General features: G+C 34.9%; 4 protein-coding genes across 4 annotated transcripts; 3 read left to right on the plus strand and 1 right to left on the minus strand.

The window, feature by feature from the left end:
• Positions 1-732: 732 nt before the first annotated feature.
• On the minus strand, positions 733-3,197 carry LOC121754207 (patatin-like protein 2). Its single transcript, XM_042149572.1, has 6 exons — positions 2,848-3,197; positions 2,573-2,756; positions 2,006-2,167; positions 1,619-1,924; positions 1,348-1,523; positions 733-1,257 (listed from the first exon to the last, which is right to left on the minus strand). Exons 1-6 carry the CDS (start codon positions 3,168-3,170, stop codon positions 909-911), a joined length of 1,500 nt encoding a protein of 499 aa, XP_042005506.1. The 5' UTR covers positions 3,171-3,197; the 3' UTR covers positions 733-908.
• A 7,184-nt stretch (positions 3,198-10,381) lies between these two features.
• Positions 10,382-11,060, plus strand: LOC121755159 (probable calcium-binding protein CML25). Its single transcript, XM_042150441.1, has one exon. It carries the CDS (start codon positions 10,485-10,487, stop codon positions 11,040-11,042), a length of 558 nt encoding a protein of 185 aa, XP_042006375.1. The 5' UTR covers positions 10,382-10,484; the 3' UTR covers positions 11,043-11,060.
• A 1,897-nt stretch (positions 11,061-12,957) lies between these two features.
• On the plus strand, positions 12,958-16,313 carry LOC121755821 (40S ribosomal protein S3a-like). Its single transcript, XM_042151223.1, has 7 exons — positions 12,958-13,097; positions 13,189-13,236; positions 13,323-13,428; positions 15,150-15,287; positions 15,372-15,557; positions 15,672-15,872; positions 16,023-16,313. Exons 1-7 carry the CDS (start codon positions 13,087-13,089, stop codon positions 16,113-16,115), a joined length of 783 nt encoding a protein of 260 aa, XP_042007157.1. The 5' UTR covers positions 12,958-13,086; the 3' UTR covers positions 16,116-16,313.
• Positions 16,314-17,598: 1,285 nt separating this feature from the next.
• On the plus strand, positions 17,599-19,696 carry LOC121755820 (40S ribosomal protein S3a-like). Its single transcript, XM_042151222.1, has 7 exons — positions 17,599-17,684; positions 17,776-17,823; positions 17,911-18,016; positions 18,582-18,719; positions 18,807-18,992; positions 19,105-19,305; positions 19,461-19,696. The coding sequence occupies exons 1-7, from the start codon at positions 17,674-17,676 to the stop codon at positions 19,551-19,553; spliced, it is 783 nt and encodes a 260-aa protein (XP_042007156.1). The 5' UTR covers positions 17,599-17,673; the 3' UTR covers positions 19,554-19,696.
• The last annotated feature ends 1,291 nt before the right edge of the window (positions 19,697-20,987 follow it).

Below are 20,987 nucleotides of genomic sequence, written 5' to 3' on the forward strand. Positions count from 1 at the left end.
GCATTTCAGAAAATCCCGTACAACATGATAGGACCAAACATGTGGAGGTCGATCGTCACTTTATCAAAGAGAAACTTGAAAGCGGGATTATCGAGTTCCCATTTGTCCGATCTGAGGAACAACTGGCAGACATTCTCACCAAGGCGTTGAGTCCTACAAAATTCAAAGAATTCCTTGGCAAGTTAAGTATCGGGGATACCGTTACTCAACTTGAGGGGGAGTGTTGGAAAAGAAGATGACATTAATATGTCGCCCACATTAATATGCCGCCCACATTAAGTAGTGTAGAGTTCCTAAGTGTTGTAAAGTATCAACAACATTTATTGGTGTACTAGAATGTTCTCATTCACCCTATAAATACTAGGGTGAATGAACATTTGTAACATAAGGGAAAAACAAACATTGAAATATTTCTCTATACACTTCTTTCTATCAAATGACTAACCAATCTTTCTCCACCTCTCTCGATTACCATCTTTAAGAGTTCCAATGAAGAGTATATGTATTACATCAGTGAACATTTGTTCTCATGCTATGAAGCAGTAATTTAATTCACAAGCTATTTTCAGCATATTTCAGTTTCACTTTCTTCTGCATGTATCCCATAGGATGTTTTCACTTATACCATCTTATATGAAAATTGATTGGGAGAGAGTTAAAAGAATACATGAGATAATATTTCTTACTTATGTATAAGAAACTACATAATTACAAATCACTTATGCATGCACGTGATTGAATAGATTTTCATATCATATCATTCTGGTAAGAAATTTCCTTTGATAAGAAAATAAAATAAAGAATCTTACATCATACTCCATCTTAATACATCATTTTGACGAATTATTTTACTTGGAATACAAAATCATTAGAATAAAAGAATAGCCAAGTACACAAGATTGTGAAGATCAAGACATAGATATTCTACAGAAGACTTGGCGATGGGAAGGGAAAATAGGAGTGGGTACATGAACCGTTGATTTCATTATCAGCTTCTTCCCCGCTGAACTAAGTTCCCCATTCCACTTTACGATTGGATTTGGACTGATCCTACATTGGGAGCTTGGCCTCAGAATTTGAGCATGCTTTGCTAGTAAATGTTTCGTCTCTTCCGACACTGATCGTGCAAAATCAACCAAACTGTTCCACGGATCCTGGAATATTGGCTGCCTCGTCCTCGTCTCAACCTCTCTCTTCTTTTCAGCGTTATTGCTCCACAGCCGAAGCTTCCGTTCATTAGACAATAAATTCGCAAACCTGGCCCGATTCGTGTATGTTAAATTTATTAAAAATAAAAGGAAAATCAAATTTTTATATAGAGATAGATCGTGAGAATGTGAATAGTACCTTTTTAGAGCTTGTTCATTGGTTCCACCATCCGGGACCGGTTCAGTTAGACCGGACATCAAATTGACCCTTGAAACCGGTCTAGACAGCATTTCATTAGCAATTGTGACAAGTTCACCTAAGTTATCATGTGTTGCAACATCCACTGAATTCTGAACCCCATTCAAGGTATCGTTCTGTATATATATATTATAACAAATAAATAAATAAATAAATAATGATAAACAATTAAATGGAGTAATTAATGATTAATAAATAATAATAATAATACCTGGATTCTGAGATAATTATCCTGAGAGGAAAGAGCTTGAAAAATCTGAGAAATGTGAAAGTCGACCATATCAGCACCGGCTTGGGTGAAGATCTCGACCATGGGCGTAGTGCCCTTGTATGAAAGCCAGTCAAGAATGCCCCATTTCTTCGCCTTCTTCACGCTGTATCTGTTGTCGTCTATGCTCGCAGCTCCCGTGCCTAGCGATATGGTGAGAAGGCGAGGATAGTCGACTGGCCTCGTGTGGAAGAAGTCGATGTTGCTGTCGAACATCTGCTTCGTCACTTCTGCTATGGCTATCAGAGCCTACAAATATTCAATCCAATTACTACTATTTTTTAAAGATGAAGATGGGATAGAGGTATATATTTACTATTATTTATGTACCGGATTATTTGCAGCAACGCCGCCATCGATGAGATTATATTTTCTGGAGTTTCCTTTGCCGTCGCGGGTGGTGAATTTGTGGCCGGGGAGAAAAGTAGGAGCTGCGGATGTGCTTATGCATATGTCTGAAAGTTTTGCATTTGCTAGTGCCGATTTTCTTGCCTGCCCAATTTTAACCACAAATTATAAAAAATAATTTTATTTGAATAGTTCATAACCACATCTTAATCCATGACTAGAAGATGAGATTAGATGGATTTTGAATACAAGAAGATTATTTTAAGGGCGTTTTAGTTCAGTCCATTACATCGTAAGAGACTTTTGGTATTGGAGAAGGCATGTTAATTATTGAGTATTGTATGTTAATGAAATTAAAAAAGAAATTGGAGCCATGAATTATTTATTGTATTGTACTCCTATGTGTATCTTCCATGCCATGATGATCTTATCTTAATTTGCACAAGACAAAGTCAACGAACTGCATATACATAGGAGAGTCAACAAATACACAGTGGTCATAGTTTATAGACGAAGACTTTTCTTGGCAAAAATCAAAACTGTTAGTACCTCATATGTGGAGAAGATAACCGGTTGCAGAAGCTTGATGTCGAACGCCGGAATAATAACATTGGTGATCGCATCGCTCAACTTTCTGTCTCCCAACTCGTCCCTCAACACCTTATGAAGGTGCTTCCCGTCGTATAACGGCCCCTTTAACGATTTCAGCAACTTCACAAACGGAAATAACGAACTGCAATTCAATCACCACTTTAATTAATTAATATTCATCGTGACGTGACCTTTAAATTTCTATTCATTTGCTTATAAAAAAAATAACTTACTGTTTCTGAGGAAATATCATGGGGCAGTTGTCCAAGTAGAAAGGCTTGATGTCTTTGGCAGCGTAAAGCGGGCGGTTGTTTTCGTCCGGGGCTGTGAGCATGGCCGTGACTAGGCCGCCCGTGCTCGTCCCAGCTATCACGTCAAAGTAGTCTGCTATTCTCGCTTCCTTTCCGTCTAATTCCTGCAGCTGCGACTCAAGGCGCTCGAGGATCACCGCGGGGAGGATACCTTTAATACCGCCGCCGTCTATGCTCAGCACTGTCACATATCTCTGGTGCTTTTGGGGCAGGCGAAGTTGATGGAAAATTGAACTTTTCTCCATTGATAAGATGAAATTAATGGAACAACTTTTTTTTATCAGATAGAGAAGATTTGATGAATTCATGCAATTAGTCCTATATATAAATGTGATTGAAAATTAAATTTATGTTTAATTAATTAAATCGTGGAGGTGGGAATGACTTGTCTCATGCAACTTGAGAGTGGAAGCTGGATTGATGCTTCCAGTTAGCCATCACAATTTTGGAGTTGAGTCAAGCACAAGAAATTGCTTTAAGTCAAATCGGGGGGTTGTTTGGAGTTTGAATTGTAAACATTAGTAATTTAGTTTGACTAGGTGAAACTTCACATGATAAACTTTGCGTTTATACGTAACCCATAAATATGTAGTACTATAATATTTGGGATTAATTTGAGGTGGTTACAAAAAATAACGCGGTTAGAAACGACTGAGATTTATGCTGACTCAGTTAAGCCAGCTTTATTAGTAAATGGATTAGGTGGTGGTTACATATATATAATTCAGAATTTACTAATTAATTATAGAGGAATGATAACAAACTATATACTATTACTAACCATTGATTTATTGGATTTAATGTTGGGAAGAGTATCAAGATGTGAAATCAAGCTACTTGTTCTTGTCCTTTCCTCGTGTATTTTGTCCTTTTTTTTCAGAGAATCATACCTTTTCTCATTAATTTCCTCAACTATGATTGATTTTTGTATCGATCAATTATAGAAATAAAATTTATTTTACTATAGTATATGTGTTACGTTAACGTACTCTATTACACTATATATCCAATTTGACTGAAATTGGTAACGACCAGATTACATACTCAAATATATCATTCTCGAAAGAAAATAAAGTCGAATGTTGCCTTCCTCAATTTGATACTACTAATCTCTTTCATGGAGTAACAAAATGGACCCAAATTCAAATATTTTCAGTTGGGTTTACAAGTTAATGTTTTCAAAATGGACCGGACTGCGGGTCGAATCAAAATACTGTAGAAAGCACAAATACACAATTAAACATATGTCGAATCGAAATACTGTATAAAACACAAATACACAATTAAACATTTTAAAAATAAAAACTTTTAAAATAACACGAGTTTTAATGCACAATTAGTAAAATAAGAGAGATATAAAAAGAAAAAAATTGTTGATATATTATTAGTAGAGAATGAGTCTTATCATCAGATTTTATTATAAAACTAATAAATATAAGTGAAACCTCTATTCCACTAACTTATTCAACTCAATTTTTCCTCTATATTTCTTAGAATCCGTGCTATAATAAAATAGGACTCCTATTGTGGGACGGATGTGTTGGGGTTTGTATACTAAAAGATGCTTTGACATGCCTTTGTACAGTCAGCTTGTGCATGTATGCGTAAAACGTCAAGTCCACTTGTTTACCTAATTATGAGAATAAATAATATAATATAATGGTTTATTTATTGAAATATAATAAACAAATCTAAGGCTTCTTACTAAGAATGTCAAAGTAGGGAAATTCGATGAATCCTCATGAGTTTTCCAGTAGGGGACTTGGCCAGATCTAATAAGAAGAAAAACGTATTAACAACCTAGATAGGCTTTGACTACCTATTGGTATGGTTGCGGTGTTTGTGATAATTCTCTCTTACCTAAGAAGATATTAGTAACACCGGTGTTGTAAATCATTGAAATGATCTAATACGAAATGTATTCTTTATTGCTATCTACTGAAAGAATATATTTTAGAAATTTTAGTATTTTCTAGTCTATGAAATTAATATCAATATTGTTTATTTAATCAGACGCCACTTTGACTTATCAATATGGAGATTTTGTACGTAACTCTAACATGATATCTTGGGTGGTAGTAATTGAATAACATGAAGGTATTGGAATATTATTTCATAGAATTCGCGTGCCCAGTGTGGTAAGATTAAATCCCCAAGAGGTGTTTGAAAAATGAATTTTTTATTCAGAAATCTGCGCAGTTGGAATTTGTTTCCACGAATAATAAATAAAGTTTCAAACTAGAAAAACTCTTTGAAGAATTAATTTAATTCAAGTCACGTAGCAGAAAAAAGAATTAAATTGATGTATTAAGATAATCTTAAACGCGGGAAATATTATAAAATAGAATGGACCCAAGTTATCTGTAATTTGGTGATTTAGATGGGAGTGCAATATTATTCTTTAGTGGAACAAAATAATATTCCATTGATAATATATTAAATCACGGGGTCATTTGATTTGATTAGATATTTATTTAATGGATGAGCTCAACATTTAAATCATTGCATGGATCCCCATCTTAACCCAATAAGTCCAAGCTTATATATAGTGAAGAGATGGGAAACCCTAGCACACCACCACACAACACACACAACTCCAAAACCCTAACCCTAGCCGCCCAAGTCAGCACCTCTCTCTCTCTCCCTCTTGGCCTCGGTTTTCGTGCCTAGCACGTGGGAGAATTAGGGTTTTGGTTTTGTTCTTGTTCTATCCTAATTCATAGGATTAGATCAAGACAATTTCGTGTTTGTGATTGGTTTTCCCTAGATCTCATATCACTTTTATTTGATTGTTCAAGATCCGCCCACACGGATGAATAATCAAGGACGTGGGAATAGTATGGAAGATTCGTGGTCGATAAATCAAGGATCTACGGGTGGTGCAGCTAGCAACGTCAATCCTATGATGGATCATGAGGTAACAATCATATATATACGTCAAATTGCATGTCACGTGTTTATTTGATGTGTTAATCTATAGATCTAGAATAATTGCATGAAATTGGAATCGAATGCATAATCACCTAAATAGATCCGCAAGGACTTGTTTGTTTTCTATGTCTTCCGCTGCGGTAGTCCCAACAGGATGAAGTAATAGTTTAGTAGTACTACCTCCCTCCATAAAAAAATAGGAGAAAAAGTGGGTAAAATAAGAGAACAGGATGAAGTAATAGTTTAGTAGTACTACCTCCCTCCATAAAAAAATAGGAGAAAAAGTGGGTAAAATAAGAGAAAAGAGAGGAAAAATGGATAAAGTATAAAAAAAATAAGAAAAAGTGATAAAAGTATGAGATAGAAACTTCTATTCTAAATATGAGACCATCTTTTTAGACATCCCAAAATATTAAAGCTAAGACTATTTTTTTTAATGGAGAGTATACTATTTACCATCTTTTTAGACATCCCATAATGTTAAAGCAAGATTTTTTTTAAATGGAGAGTACTATTAATATCACATGCTAAATTGGGAACTAATGTGAAATAATGTCATAAATAAATTATTTTTGCTGTAGTGAAACTTTTTCCATATACAAAAACTAGGATGGATAATTTATATTGATTTTTCATTCTTACTTATCTACACGTTGAAAATGAAGGTACAAGTGTTGTGTAGATAATTCAATTCTAAACTTTTCTCTTTATATAATACCACGCAAGGATAAAGAGATTATCACTCATCATATCAATTTCTCAAGAAAAAAACATAGTTTCATCTAAGTAATTATGACAGTGAAAGTGGTGTTCTTTCTATTTCTCGCCCTCACCACAGGTAATTTTCTTCAGCTATAACATGTTGCATGATTCATCTACTAACAAGCTAAAATATAGTACTAGTATATCCATCAAGTTTTTTTTTAGTATATCCATCAAGTTTTAGTAATGATAATATGGAAAAAAGCTCGTTTAAATCATAATTTTTGATTGACATTTAGCCAGTCTCACAAGTTAAAGTAGTTAATTAATTTTTGCACATTTTTTAATTGTCTCATATACTTAAAATTTTGATGAAATTTGTCATCTAAATTATTTTTAGGTGAACTTCAAGATAAATTTGGCATTATTCAATATTATGATAATCGATTTTATATGATTATTATATAACCGATGAAGATATATGACAAAAAGTGCAAAAGTAACAACAAATTTCATCAAAATTATATTTGTATGAGATAATAAAGAAATATAAAAATTTGTGATTTAATTAGTTATATTTATCAATTATGGAATATTGACCAGAAGTGAACCAAAAGTTATGATTTAAGTAATAATTTTCAATAATAATAATAATAATAATAATAAATAAATAATCACATGTCCCAGACTCCCAGTTAAGGCCATTTATTTTCATGACTGTGTTATTTTTGCTTTACTATTATGATTTCTTGAATCCCACGGTTTTTGTGAATATAAGCAAGCAAAATTAACTCGAATGATACAGTTAGCAAGAGCATTTGATGAACAAACTCCAGTCTTCAAAGTATTTTTTTATCTATCAAGGCTAATCTTAAAAAATAAATATCCTTTAGTGTATGTATGTATGTATTCATTCATCGAGATTATTATTTTTAGAATTTGTCCTAGCTACTGGCAATATTATTTTTTCGTTTGGATGTTAGTTGTAAAACAGAGATTATTGTAGTAATGGTGAATGGACAAGAAGTAGATTGCCCCTACGTTGAAAGCACGATATATTCAGGAATATGTTTGGACGATAAAAAATGCACTAATGATTGCAAAACTGAGGGATTTGCGACTGTAGATTGTCGTCGTTACTGCTACTGCTACAACCACTGCTAAATAAATCACCCTAAATTACACATGTGTGTAGTGTATATATACTAATAATATATAGCATAATGATTTATAAAAAAGTCCACCTAAATTTACAAATTTGATATGAGCAAGTTTACTTATTGTCTTTATACTATATTGATTCTGCAATTGGGCAATGTATCATATGGGAAGGTTTAATATGTATAATGCGATTTTATTGAAAAATAAAAATATATTGATATATTTAATAAACTGCAACATATAGAACTATAAGATTATCGACAAGGACAAAACACAATTTAGTTGGTAAGACATCTATCCTTGCATCAATAGGTTGAAGGTTCGAGTCATCACAGAAATAAATTTGGACCCATTACTAATTATTTTTAAGGAGATAAAAACCAGAAATAAATTTGGAACCATTACTAATTATTTTTAAGGAGATAAAAACCGTAAGGCTGTTAGCTTGTAAATATATTTATCATACAAATGAATTGTGCATAAATTCATATTTGGTACTCCACTCAACTTACTATTTGTCATAAATTTATCACAAAAGTACAATTATAAGATTTTAAGATGACATGTAGGCTGAGAATTCCCGATCACATAGACTCGTATATGACGTCGTTCTAAATTCAATAAAATGATGCAATTTTGTTTGAAAATTGAGAGGTAATAAATTAAGTAGTTGTTCGATTTGTTTGAAAATTGAGAGGTAATAAATTAAGTAGTTGTTCGATTTGTTAGATAAAATAATTATGACATGTAATTTAGAATTAAGTTATGAAATTATTTTAGTTGGAGAAGATGATTATGACTAATTATCACATGATTATTGAATTATAGATTCAATCTCATAAACCAAATACAAAACATATTTAATTCTGAGATATATAATCTTGCAAACCGAGACCCTCTAACAATACTTCTACAAATCACTCTAACTTAATCTTTATTCTATCAAGGAAGGTGCAAGCTTTACTTAGACTTCTTCACGTCATCTATAAAATCTGATCAAGTAACCTCCCTCTCTGTGTTTGCGCACCCTTGCGGATTTGGTGCAACACTATTTTGCCTTTAACTTTACCTAATTTTATAGATTATCACAATCACGCCTTGCTAAGAACCCACTTCAGTTCCGCAATTCAATCATAACTCCTCTCTTTCCTACCAAACTTAGTCTCTAACGCAGTTCATCCACAACTCCTACCACGTCACCATTCATCTCTTTTCGTGCACTTGGCCATAACTCCCACAATAGACAGTCATCTCTCCACACGAGAACATTAAATTACACTATTCATTGTTTTACTTATAAAATTGAAATGCGAGCACTCAATATATAACTTGAAACGACATCATAGATAATAAAATAAAATTACGAGTTCATCGAAAAGAAACTAAAATTACGACTTCATAGAAAAGAAACTAAAAGTACCGAATTAATTGAATGTCCAGTCTACGAAGTAAATTTTTCGAGCTTCTCACGGAGTATGCGCAAAAGGAGGTTGTGCACTCGGAGATCCTCCTCAGTCATCTTCGACGGATCCTTGACTTGCATTGGGTAGTATTGCTCGATGGTTATATTCACGTCGATGTTATGAAGAGACCGAAAAGTGCTATCTAGATTTGGGTTGCGTTCACGGTGTAGGAAGATTATATGTTCCAAATTTCTTGAGTAATTACAAAGTTGGGCCCAATTTTTGAAAGAGTTTGGGCAGTGCATCTACAACCAAATCAAGTGCCCAATTGAGAAGAGCATTTTCATCCGGCGCTGGATATTTTGTTTGATTCCATAATAACAGAATATTTGTGTAACTATAATTTGAATTTTCCGTATTCCTTGGAATTACTTTGTGATAATTGGAATATACTCTTAATCAATGGGAATATTTGTGTAAATAAATTTGATTATTTATAATACTAGAAAAAGTGATTAAATTTAGTTATTATTATATGTATTTGGAATGAATAGTGTAAATTAATATGAAAGGTTTGGATGGGAGCATGGCAGGAAGCGATCCAGTGTGAAATAATAAGGTGACGGAGAGTTATGGTGTGGTAGGAGGAGTGAGTTGTGAATGCTCAAATAATTTTGAAATTATAGTCTTTTCGACATAACATAGACAAATCAAACAAGTTATTACTAATTATTACTCGCTCTGTCCCATAAAAATATATGGGCATTTGAGACGTCAGGTGAATTAATGTATAATTAGTAAAATATGAGAGAGGAAGTAATATAATGGTAAATAAGTGTTAGTGTTAGTAGATAGTGAGACCCACATTATTGTTAGTGTTTAATGGTGGACCGTAGTGATATAAGTTGTAAATTAATTAATGTAAATGAGTAATAAATTGGTGAAAAAGGAAAGTATCCCTATTTTTATGGGACGCACGAAAAAGGAAAGTATCCCTATTTTTATGGAAATGAGGAAGTATTTATAACATTCCATGCTAAATTCTAACCAATTTCATAAACAATAAACAAAATATACCATTTTTAATTTGATATATCGAAAACGTATTAATCGAATATTACTAATAATACCATAATATTTCTCGAATATACTATAAAATCTCAATATAAACAGATATCGACTAGTAGTCCGAATTGGAACGAAAAAAAAAGTTAGTTACATAAACCAGGACCCTATTAAAAATAGGGTTACAAGACGTGACAAGCGTGCCACCACGTAAAAAAAATCCCCTCTTCCTTCATCTTAGAAAAACTCTCCCAATTACTAAAAATTGAATCAATCAAGAGAAAGAAAAGGCAGATTATGGGATTCAAATCTCTGTTCAAGAAGAAGAAGCAGGCGATCCCGATCGAAACCGCCGTCGCCGCGCAGACATTTGTGATGGGCCCGTCCCGCTCGTCGTCCCGGGTGGAGGATGAGCTCGAGCAGGTGTTCAAGAAATTCGACGCGAACGGGGACGGGCACATCTGCGCGGAGGAGCTCGGGTCCATCATGCGCAGCCTGGGCCACCCGGTCCCCGAGGACGAGCTCCGCAGCATGATCCGCGAGGTCGACTCGGACGGCGACGGCTTCATCGACCTCCGCGAGTTCATCGAGCTCAACACCAGCAACGTCGACAACGACGAGGCGCAGGAGAACCTCCGCCACGCCTTCGACATATTCGACGCCGACAAGAGCGGCGCCATCTCCGCGGAGGAGCTCCTCAACGTCCTCCGCAGCCTCGGCGAGGAGTGCACGCTTGATGACAGCAGGAAGATGATCAGCGGCGTCGACATCGACGGCAGCGGCACCATTGATTTTGAGGAGTTCAAGGCCATGATGATGAAGGGCGGCCGCTTCGACCTTTCCAAGTCTGATTAATCAATGTTTTCTTTAGATTTGCTGTTTATATGCTTTGTTTTATTTAAATTTTTTTTTTGGTGTTAATTCATGCAATGTAGATCTGTTTTATTTAATTGAAACTGTTTTATTCAGTTTTACGGCAATTCCTACCAATATTTTTGTGACAAATCATGATTTTCCTTTGTGTTCTACCTTCACAAGTATATTTTGATATTACTTGTTATTCTGGAGGGGTATTGGAGATCATGAAACATGGTCAAAATAAGATAATCTTGTTGCTGCGATTATAGAGGATATCGCAGACTGATACGATCATATCCCAATTAATTAGTTATTTTTGATTCACCAAATCTTTTTCATATCTCTATTTTCTTATTTAATAAGTTAGGGTAGTAGTATTCTAGTATTATAAATAGGAGAGGATGTTATCATTTTAAGCAGTCATTCATTTGGCTCAATTGGTTGGCAAACAAGAAACCTCTCCTAAGGCTGCCGACGAGTGAAACTCGCGCCCAGCCAACCCCCTTCGCTGTTCACGTCGCCGACCCAACGTTTGGGTGCTCGACAACAACGGTACTTGTTTCTTGATTACGTGTGGAACTCGACATTAAGGAGGACGATCCTTAACACAGACGTACTAGTAGAACCAATCAAATTCGTTAAACTCTTCGTAATTAACAAATGGTTAGCACACTATAATATTTGTATAAAAACTATGGCAGTACTCAATATGGCAATATCAATCTGTATATAAAAGTAAAACCATTAATGCCACATATAATTTTCCTCTAAAGCATTATTACCAAATATGGCAGTATATTAGTATTTACCAACGTCTACATTACTTATTGAAAATTAATTGTGTTTATAATTAATATTGACAGATATAAATGTCCATGAATATGGTAATGACATAATTTGGTTAATGTATATGTAAATATGCAAACTACTCAACTCATGATTGAGAAGTAAGTAAGAGCAAAGAGGAAGGAGAAGCCTCCAAGAATTTTAAGCGATAAATATCAGTTCAAATTTAACATTTGACTTATATGCTAAGTTCGCAGTTACATAGACAATTATATTGTTCAGTTTCGACAACCAAAATGATGTAAACTATGTGTGAGAACTGAAGCAAGATAAGTAAATGGGTTGGATTATGAACAAATATTTAGGTCGTGATAATCTAACACTTACTCTATCTCCTCAGTTGTTATAAACGCTTCTCTCTCTTTTCTTATTTTCTAGCAAAAGTCAAAGGGTCAGAGCGGAGACTAAGTTGTCGTGGGATCGAAGGCGAAACTGCTATGGACCAAAGGTCGATTAATAGTAATATTTTTTGTGGCACATGTAGTAAACCAATGACAGGATCAGTCGATTCTACCTGAAACTTGTATGTCATGAACAAAAGCTTGGATGAGAGTATAAATTATGAGATTAAAAAATACTCCCATTTTCATTTATTATGAAATTTCAATTATTAAAATCATCGTAGTTTTTATTCCCTCCTCCATCCATGAAAAACATTTCAATTTTTTCTGTTTTGTTCATTCACCAAAATTAGTCTTATTTCAATTTATCAAAACTTCCACGCCAAGTCTTCTCTTTCTATCCACGTTACTAATTGGCAATTGCACATAGAAAGTTATGCCATTTACAGTCAGATTTTTTGGTGGATGGAGTGATTATTATGTTACTTGTGTTATTAGATTATTATTAATATAAATATGAGATCTAGAAGAAAATCACAGAGAAAGTTAACCAGTGTTATTTAAGAAAAATAAATTAAAGGATATAAACAACAAGAAACTCGAGTTAAAATTAGTGATTTTTTTTAATTTTTAAAGCAAGATAAATAGGCTTCAAAATATATATAGCCGATTATCCCAAATGAGCCCATATACTAAACTCAAAGCAGAAAGAGCTTAATAGCACTACAAAAGCCCAAAACGGCCCATATAAAAACTACAAACCCTTGGCCTTTTAGGGTTTTTTCTTTGAACGCAGATCTTTAAACCGGAAGAGAGCTCTCTCTCCATCTCAGAAGCTCAGCTGCTGTTCCACCATGGCCGTCGGGTATCTCTCTATCATCTCCAGCCATAAAACGACGGATTACACTCTTTCCTTATAATCTACGATTAATGAATTTTTGTTTGATTTGATCCAGAAAGAACAAGAGGATTTCAAAGGGGAAGAAGGGAGGCAAGAAGAAGGCGTGAGTTACCTCTTCTTCAATTTCTTTGCGTAATTTTTTTGTTTATCGAAGTTATTTGGAAATAAAATAATTTTCTCTCATTGTAGTGTCGATCCATTTGCAAAGAAGGAGTGGTATGATATCAAAGCTCCTTCAGTTTTCAGCAACAAGAACGTGGGGAAAACCCTTATTACCCGTACTCAGGGCACCAAGGTACATTTTTTACTCCTTTTTCGCAATTTTGCAGTAATAATTAGCACCATTGTTATCCTAATTTATTTAATTTGAATCTTTACTCTTGTAGAAAAATGCATGGCTACTGATTATTCGTTAATTAACTTTAAATCTTTATAAGTTCAATACACGTTTTACGTATGATTAGGCACCAAATTATATATGCATTGCTTGGTAGTGTTGTTGGATTAGGATAATCCGGTTATGGAAAATATACACTCTCCTGGATCTTGGGGAAATCTATAAATCTAATATGCTAAAGTTTAATGTGTTCTCATTATCAACATAAACTAATCCGTGCTAGTGACTGACATGTTATACGTATAAATAGTGTTTTGGAGCCAAGTATGTATGTTTTTAGTTGAAATGTTTATCATGAACAGCTTTTCGGTGATCGGATCAGTGTTATTAAAAAGCGAAGATGGCGGCGCCGTGGTGGATGGCGGTGGCAGTTTCTAGGCTCAACGCCACCGCCACCATGTGATATGGCAGCTTACTCCCTTTTTTGAATGGCGGCCGGCCGCCATTCGCGAAGCGCCGTGGCAGGATATGGCTTTCATGGCGGTCGAGATGCCTTTTTGCCTTGTAAAATGACCCCACTTACCCCACTACCCGGCCCACGTGACATGTAACCTAGCCCATTGGCCATTGACCATAACCGCTGCTGTCAATCCAAGTTATCGTCTCTTCAGTCTCCACAAGCACAAGGCTCCAGATTCTAGATTTTCATGCACAATTCAAGATAACTGAAATTTTTTATGTACTACTACTTGAACCATTCACAATTGCATCAGACTAGCATAGTCTAGCCAAAAACTCTTCCTGCCACATCATCATGCCCTTCCTACAACCTAGCCACTGTGTTAGCCAAGTAACAGCCTAGCAATATGCTAACAATAGCCTAGCCAATGCCCTAGCCCAACAAATAAATTGACAAATACGATTTAATTCATTTTAATTATTGGTGTTTATCAAATATTAAAAAAATGAAGTGGAATGAGTTGTAAATATAGAGTATAAATAAAAAAATAAAAATAAAAAAATAAATCAGGTAGCCTATTGCTCGCTGCAAAATAAGCGGCCAGCGATCGGCTAGCCGGTTAGTCCATGCCCAACCTCTTGTCCGCTCTGCTCTCGTCCTTACCGTTAGCCGATTGCAATAGTGGACTAGACGCCCGCCCAAGCCGCTAGCCCGTGGCTAGGGCGGGCACTAATCCACTATTGTGGATGCTCAGTTTGTATTAATTCCATTATTTAATTTTCTCTCTTTTCTTATAACTGTTCTACTCGATGCATGGATTAATTCCACTGTATAATTCTCTCTCTTTTCCTATAACTATTCTACTCGATGAAAGCATCTCCATAATTATTGTCTTCCACCATTTAATTTTCTAATTTTCCTATAACTATTCTAATTTTTTTGCATCTTATGTTATGTATTATATTTTATTTATTTGTTAATTTATCGACCGCCATTTACGCCATAATACCGCCATGCCGACCAACATATCCCTATGGCGGTTTTTTGACCGACCGCCATAAGCCGCCATACGCTATTAATAACACTGGATCGGATTGTATATTCTGCTAATCTTGGGAAATAAACAAGATTTATCTGTTACCATTATTTTTTTTGTTATAAGAAATTGTTGTAGCTGAGCTGCGACCAGGTTGTTAATGACATTATTGCGTCTCATCAGATAGCGTCAGAAGGTCTCAAGCACCGTGTGATTGAGGCGTCCTTGGCTGATCTACAAGGTGATGAGGATCACGCTTACAGAAAGATCCGCTTGAGAATTGAAGATGTTCAGGGAAAGAATGTCCTTACTAACTTCTGGGTATGCATAACTATAAGGCTCTATACTGTACTTGAGTAACATTGTTGACCTTGAATGTCCCTTATTCGCTTGTGTTATTTGTAGGGTATGGACTTCACCACAGACAAGCTGAGATCACTAGTCAGGAAAAGGCAATCACTGATTGAGGCTCATATTGATGTCAAGACAACTGATGCCTACACTTTGAGAATGTTCTGCATTGCATTCACCAAGAAGCGTGTAAACCAGCAAAAGGTTACATGCTATGCCAAGGGAAGCCAAGTTCGTCAGGTAAATACCTTGCGATTTTGCTTATATACTGTACTGGAAATTATGATATCCATTATTTATATGATTAATCAACAAGAGATTGTACTTTAATATATCTTGCTTGTAATTTTTTAGATTCGGAGGAAGATGAGGGAGATAATGGTTAACCAAGCACAGTCCTGCAGCCTGAAGGAATTGGTTCTGAAGTTCATTCCTGAGTCAATCGGGAAAGAGATTGAGAAGGCTACTTCAAGCATCTACCCATTGCAGAATGTTTACATCAGGAAGGTTAAAATCTTGAAAGCACCCAAATTTGACCTTGGCAAGTTGATGGAGGTAAGTTGTGTTTTTTTTTGCTAACTTTAATATTATCCCAAATCCCTATAATTTGACCCAAAGAGTACTCTTAAATGTAGTTCGGCCGGATATTTTCCAAGTTCAGTAGGATAAAGCAACCTCGATAACTTCTGTATTTTTGTCGTGTAGGTTCATGGAGATTACACCGAAGATATTGGTGCAAAGTTGGACAGGCCAGCGGATGAGCCAGTTGCTGAGCCGACTGAACTTGTTGGTGCCTAGATTGCATTGTTCTGAATTTAGTACATGTCTCTTCTGTTGCAAGCTTAGTTTTATCTCTATTTCATGCAAACATTTTGCGGTTGGTGTTTTTGTAGGAGATTTTGTTTCTCCCAGAGTAGGGAAATTATACTGAAAATCTGTCTTGTTGTGGTGGTTATAATTATGAATGCTTAAATGTCAATTTTGAATTTTGTTATAGTTTCTCTGTTTTTTAGAGTATATATTTGTGGTGGTACTGTCTCAGCTTCCACAGTGTAAACGTTGATGTGTTGATGGTCAGTCTAGTGAGGCTCCAATTGTTGTGATATTCATTATGATACTTATTTGCATTCTCCGACTGCCCCAATTAAAAATAGTTTAACAAAGTATGTCAATAAAGAACTTTGCTCATGTCAGAGATGAATATTGTTGATCGTTCCTGAAAATTTCTCGCTTTTTCCTTTTGGACCTATCACTTGTCCATTCACATTGACTGCAATAAGCCATATTTAATTACCACCAACATAGCAACAAAAATTAATACCGTCCATAGCTAGAGACAAATTCTAAAAATCATAATCTCGATGAGTGCATACACATGTACACTACGGGATGCAGCATATTGTTAACTTTTTAAGTTAACTCTGCTAACTCATCAACGTAATGTATTAAAAATGTTATCATGATGACCTTAAAATGTCAACACATGATGTCAACACAGTATATTGAAATGTCAACAAAATTATGTGTTGACTTTTTAATGCATCGTGTTGATATTTTAATACAATGCATTATGCATTGATCACACCTCTATACACTAAGCTCTCTACACTAAGGAGTAATTAAAATGAAATTAGCCTTGATTGATAAAAATAGTACTCCAAGTCAATCCTTGTTAGATTAAAGGATTGAAGTTTGTATCAAATACTCTTGATAAGTTATTATTTGAGTTAATTTTGCTTGATTAATATCTCACCAAAAAATATGGGATTAAAAAGTTATACTAACAATAATGGAAAATAAATGCCCTCTAATTAAATGGGACATGCGGCGATTTTTATTTATTTATTATTATTGCTACTAATACTACTAAAATAGATTCCAAGAAAAATATCGCGCTTAACTTAATGGATATATGTTAGCTTGTTAAATAAAATCAGGCAATATGTTATAGGTGAAAAAAAACCAGTGGTGAGGACGAGCAGTAGAAAGAACACAACTCTCGTGGTCATAATTAATCAGATGAAACTATATTTCTTAGAGAAATAGGTATGATGGTGATAATCTTTTCATCCTTGTGTAGTCTTAAAACCCTCATTTCAACGTGTAGATAAGTAAGAATGAAAATCAATATAAAGTATTCATCCTAATTTTTAAAGCAAGATAAATAGGCTTCAAAATATATATAGCCGATTAGCCCAAATGAGCCCATAGGCAGAAGGAGCTTAATAGCACTACCAAAGCCCAAAAAGGCCCATATAAAACTCAAACCCTTGGCCTTTTAGGGTTTTTTATCTGAACGCAGATCTTTAAACCGGAAGAGCTCTCTCTATCTCAGAAGCTCAGCTGCTGTTCCACCATGGCCGTCGGGTATTTCTCTATCATTTCCAGCCATAAAACGACGGATTACACTCTTTCCTTATAATCTACGATTGATGAATTTTTGTTTGATTTGATCCAGAAAGAACAAGAGGATTTCAAAGGGGAAGAAGGGAGGCAAGAAGAAGGCGTGAGTTACCTCTTCTTCAATTTCTTTGCGTAATTTTTTGTTTATTTTCAAGTTACTTCGAAATAAAATATTTTGCTCTCGTTGCAGTATCGATCCATTTGCAAAGAAGGAGTGGTATGATATCAAAGCCCCTTCAGTTTTCAGCAACAAGAACGTGGGAAAAACCCTTATTACCCGTACTCAGGGTACAAAGGTACAGTTTTTTTACTTTTTTTCGCAGTTTAGCCATAATAATTAGTACACTTGTTATCCTAATTTATTTCATTTGAATGTTTATCCTTGTAGAACAATGCAGTGGTACTGATTATTCATTAATTAACTTTAAATCTTTATAAGTTCAATACACGTTTGACCTATAATTAGACATTCCTGGTATATGTATGTTTTGCTGCTAGTCTTGTTGGTTTAGGATAATCTGGTTATGGAAAATATACACTGACCTGGCTCTTGAGGAAATCTTTAAATCCAAGATACTAAAGTTTAATTTGTTCTCATTATAACATCATTATAACATAAAATGATCTGTGTTATTGACTGACATTTGTTATATGTCTAGACAGTATTTTTAAGCAAAGTATGAATGTTTTTTGTTGAAAATTTTATCATGAGCGGCTCTTTGATGATTGGATTGTATAGTATGCCATTCTTGGGAAATAAACAAGATTTGTTTGTTACCGTTATTGTTATTTATTTGTTATGAGAAATTGTTGTAGCTAAGCTGTGATCAGTTTGTTAATGACATTATTGATTCTCATCAGATAGCGTCAGAAGGTCTCAAGCACCGTGTGATTGAGGCGTCCTTGGCTGATCTACAAGGTGATGAGGATCACGCTTACAGAAAGATCCGCCTCAGAATTGAAGACGTTCAGGGAAAGAATGTCCTTACTAACTTCTGGGTATGCATAACTATAAGACTCTTGGATTTTTCTTTTGAGTAACATTGTTGACCTTGAATGTCCCCTATTTGCTTGTGTTATTTGTAGGGTATGGACTTCACCACGGATAAGTTGAGATCACTTGTCAGGAAAAGGCAATCACTGATTGAGGCTCATATTGATGTCAAGACAACTGATGCCTACACTTTGCGAATGTTCTGCATTGCCTTCACTAAGAAGCGTGTAAACCAGCAAAAGGTTACATGCTATGCCAAGGGAAGCCAAGTTCGTCAGGTAAATACCTTGCGATTTTTCTTGTACTGTGTTGGAAATTAAGATTTCCATTATTCATATGATGTATCAACAAAAGATTATACTTAAATATATTTTGCTTGTATTTTTTCAGATTAGGCGGAAGATGAGGGAGATTATGGTTAACCAAGCACAGTCCTGCAGTCTTAAGGAATTGGTCCTGAAGTTCATTCCTGAGTCAATCGGGAAGGAAATTGAGAAGGCTACTTCAAGCATCTACCCATTGCAGAATGTTTACATCAGGAAGGTTAAAATCTTGAAAGCACCCAAATTTGACCTTGGCAAGTTGATGGAGGTAAGTTGTGTTTTTTCCTACTTTAGTTTGTAATATATTATCCCAAATCCCAATAATTTGACCCAAAGCGTACCTCTTAATTGTAGTTCAGCCGTATATTTTCCATGTTCAGTAGGGTAATGCTACCTCAATAATTTGTGTATTTTGTCGTGTAGGTTCATGGAGATTACACCGAAGATATTGGTGCAAAGTTGGACAGGCCAGCAGAGGAGCCAGTTGCTGAGCCTACTGAACTTGTTGGTGCCTAGATTGCATTGTTCTGAATATTTTACATGTTTCTTTTGTTGCAAGTTTAGTTTTATCTCTAATTCATACAAACATTTGCGGTTGGAGTTTTTGTAAGAGATTTTTTTTCTCCAGAGTATGGAAATTATACTGAAAATCAGTCTTACTGTGGTGGTTATAATTTTGTATGCTTATCTGTCAATTTTGTTACAGTTTATATGTTGTTTAGAGTATATATTTGTGGTGTTACTATCTCAGCTTCCTGCAATGTAAACGTTGATGTGATGATTGATGGTGAGTCTAATGAGTCTCCAATTTTTGTGATATTCATTATGATGCATTGATACTTGTTTGCATTCTCCAACTACCCAATTAAAAATAGTTTAACAAAGCATGACAATAATGAACTTTGCTCATGTCAGAGCTAAATATTGTTAAGCATTTGTATCGATTTTTCACAAATCATAATGATATTATTGGTATACACTACACACATGTATGTGCGTAATTTAGGGTAATTAATTTAGCAATGATTGTAGCAATAGCATCGACGGCGGAGGCCCTGACAATCGCCACCCTCGAATCCCTCTGTCTTGCTAACATCAGTGCATTTTATATCGTTCAAGCATATTCCTGAAAACTTGTTGCTTTTATAGGTGCACACTTTCCCTTTTACACCTATCTCTCGCGCATTCACATTCCCTGCAATAAGCCGCCCTGTTACCATCAACATTGCAACAAAAATTAATAATACCCACAGCTAGATACAATCCAGAAATAATCATATAGATGAATGCATACATATATACACTAAGGGATATTAATTTTTAAGATTAGCCTCAATTGATAAAAATAGTATATAAGTCAATTTTCTGATAATCTTGATAACTTATTATTTGAGTTAATTTTGCTTGATTCATATCTATCCAAATAATATGGGATTCAAAAATTATAAAATAAAGGAAAATAAATACAGTCATGGAAAATAAATGCCTCTGATTGAATGGGAAATACGGAGATTTTTTTTATTATGGCTACTAATACTGCTAAAATAGATTCCAGGAAAAATAGCCCATTTAGCTTAATGGATAAACTCCCTTCGTCCGCCATAAGAAGTCTCATTCCTTGGCCGGATTTTAAGAAATGTTAAGAAAAGTGGGTGGAAAAAAGTTAGTGGAATACGGTCCCACTTGTATATATTAGTTTTAAATGAAACGTGAGTGAGGTGAGTTAGTGGAAGGTGGGTCCCTATTACCATTTACGGTAAAAGTGAACCGGGACTTTTATTTGCGGACGGACTAAAATAGAAAAACGGGACTCTTATTCGCGGACGGAGGGAGTAGATATGTTAGCTTGTTAGATGAAATCAGGCAATATGATATAGGTGAAGAAAAATACCAGCGGTGAGGACGAGCAGTAGAAAGGACACAACTCTCATGGTCATAATTAATTAGATG

This window comes from Salvia splendens, chromosome 11 (genome assembly GCF_004379255.2).
Source record: "Salvia splendens isolate huo1 chromosome 11, SspV2, whole genome shotgun sequence".
Lineage (NCBI taxonomy): Eukaryota > Viridiplantae > Streptophyta > Magnoliopsida > Lamiales > Lamiaceae > Salvia > Salvia splendens.

Bases quoted from the DNA above. Each gene is read 5' to 3' on its own strand.
- LOC121754207 (XM_042149572.1), bottom strand. From the start codon at position 3,170: ATGGAGAAAAGTTCAATTTTCCATCAACTTCGCCTGCCCCAAAAGCAC. The intron at 2,757-2,847 runs GTAAGTTATTTT...ATTGAATTGCAG, and splicing joins ATGATATTTCCTCAGAAACA to TTCGTTATTTCCGTTTGTGA. The intron at 1,925-2,005 runs GTACATAAATAA...GAATATTTGTAG, and splicing joins GCGTTGCTGCAAATAATCCG to GCTCTGATAGCCATAGCAGA.
- LOC121755159 (XM_042150441.1), top strand. From the start codon at position 10,485: ATGGGATTCAAATCTCTGTTCAAGAAGAAGAAGCAGGCGATCCCGATC.
- LOC121755821 (XM_042151223.1), top strand. The intron at 13,237-13,322 runs GTGAGTTACCTC...CTCTCATTGTAG, and splicing joins AAGGGAGGCAAGAAGAAGGC to TGTCGATCCATTTGCAAAGA. The intron at 15,558-15,671 runs GTAAATACCTTG...GTAATTTTTTAG, and splicing joins AGGGAAGCCAAGTTCGTCAG to ATTCGGAGGAAGATGAGGGA.
- LOC121755820 (XM_042151222.1), top strand. The intron at 17,824-17,910 runs GTGAGTTACCTC...CTCTCGTTGCAG, and splicing joins AAGGGAGGCAAGAAGAAGGC to TATCGATCCATTTGCAAAGA. The intron at 18,017-18,581 runs GTACAGTTTTTT...GATTCTCATCAG, and splicing joins CCCGTACTCAGGGTACAAAG to ATAGCGTCAGAAGGTCTCAA.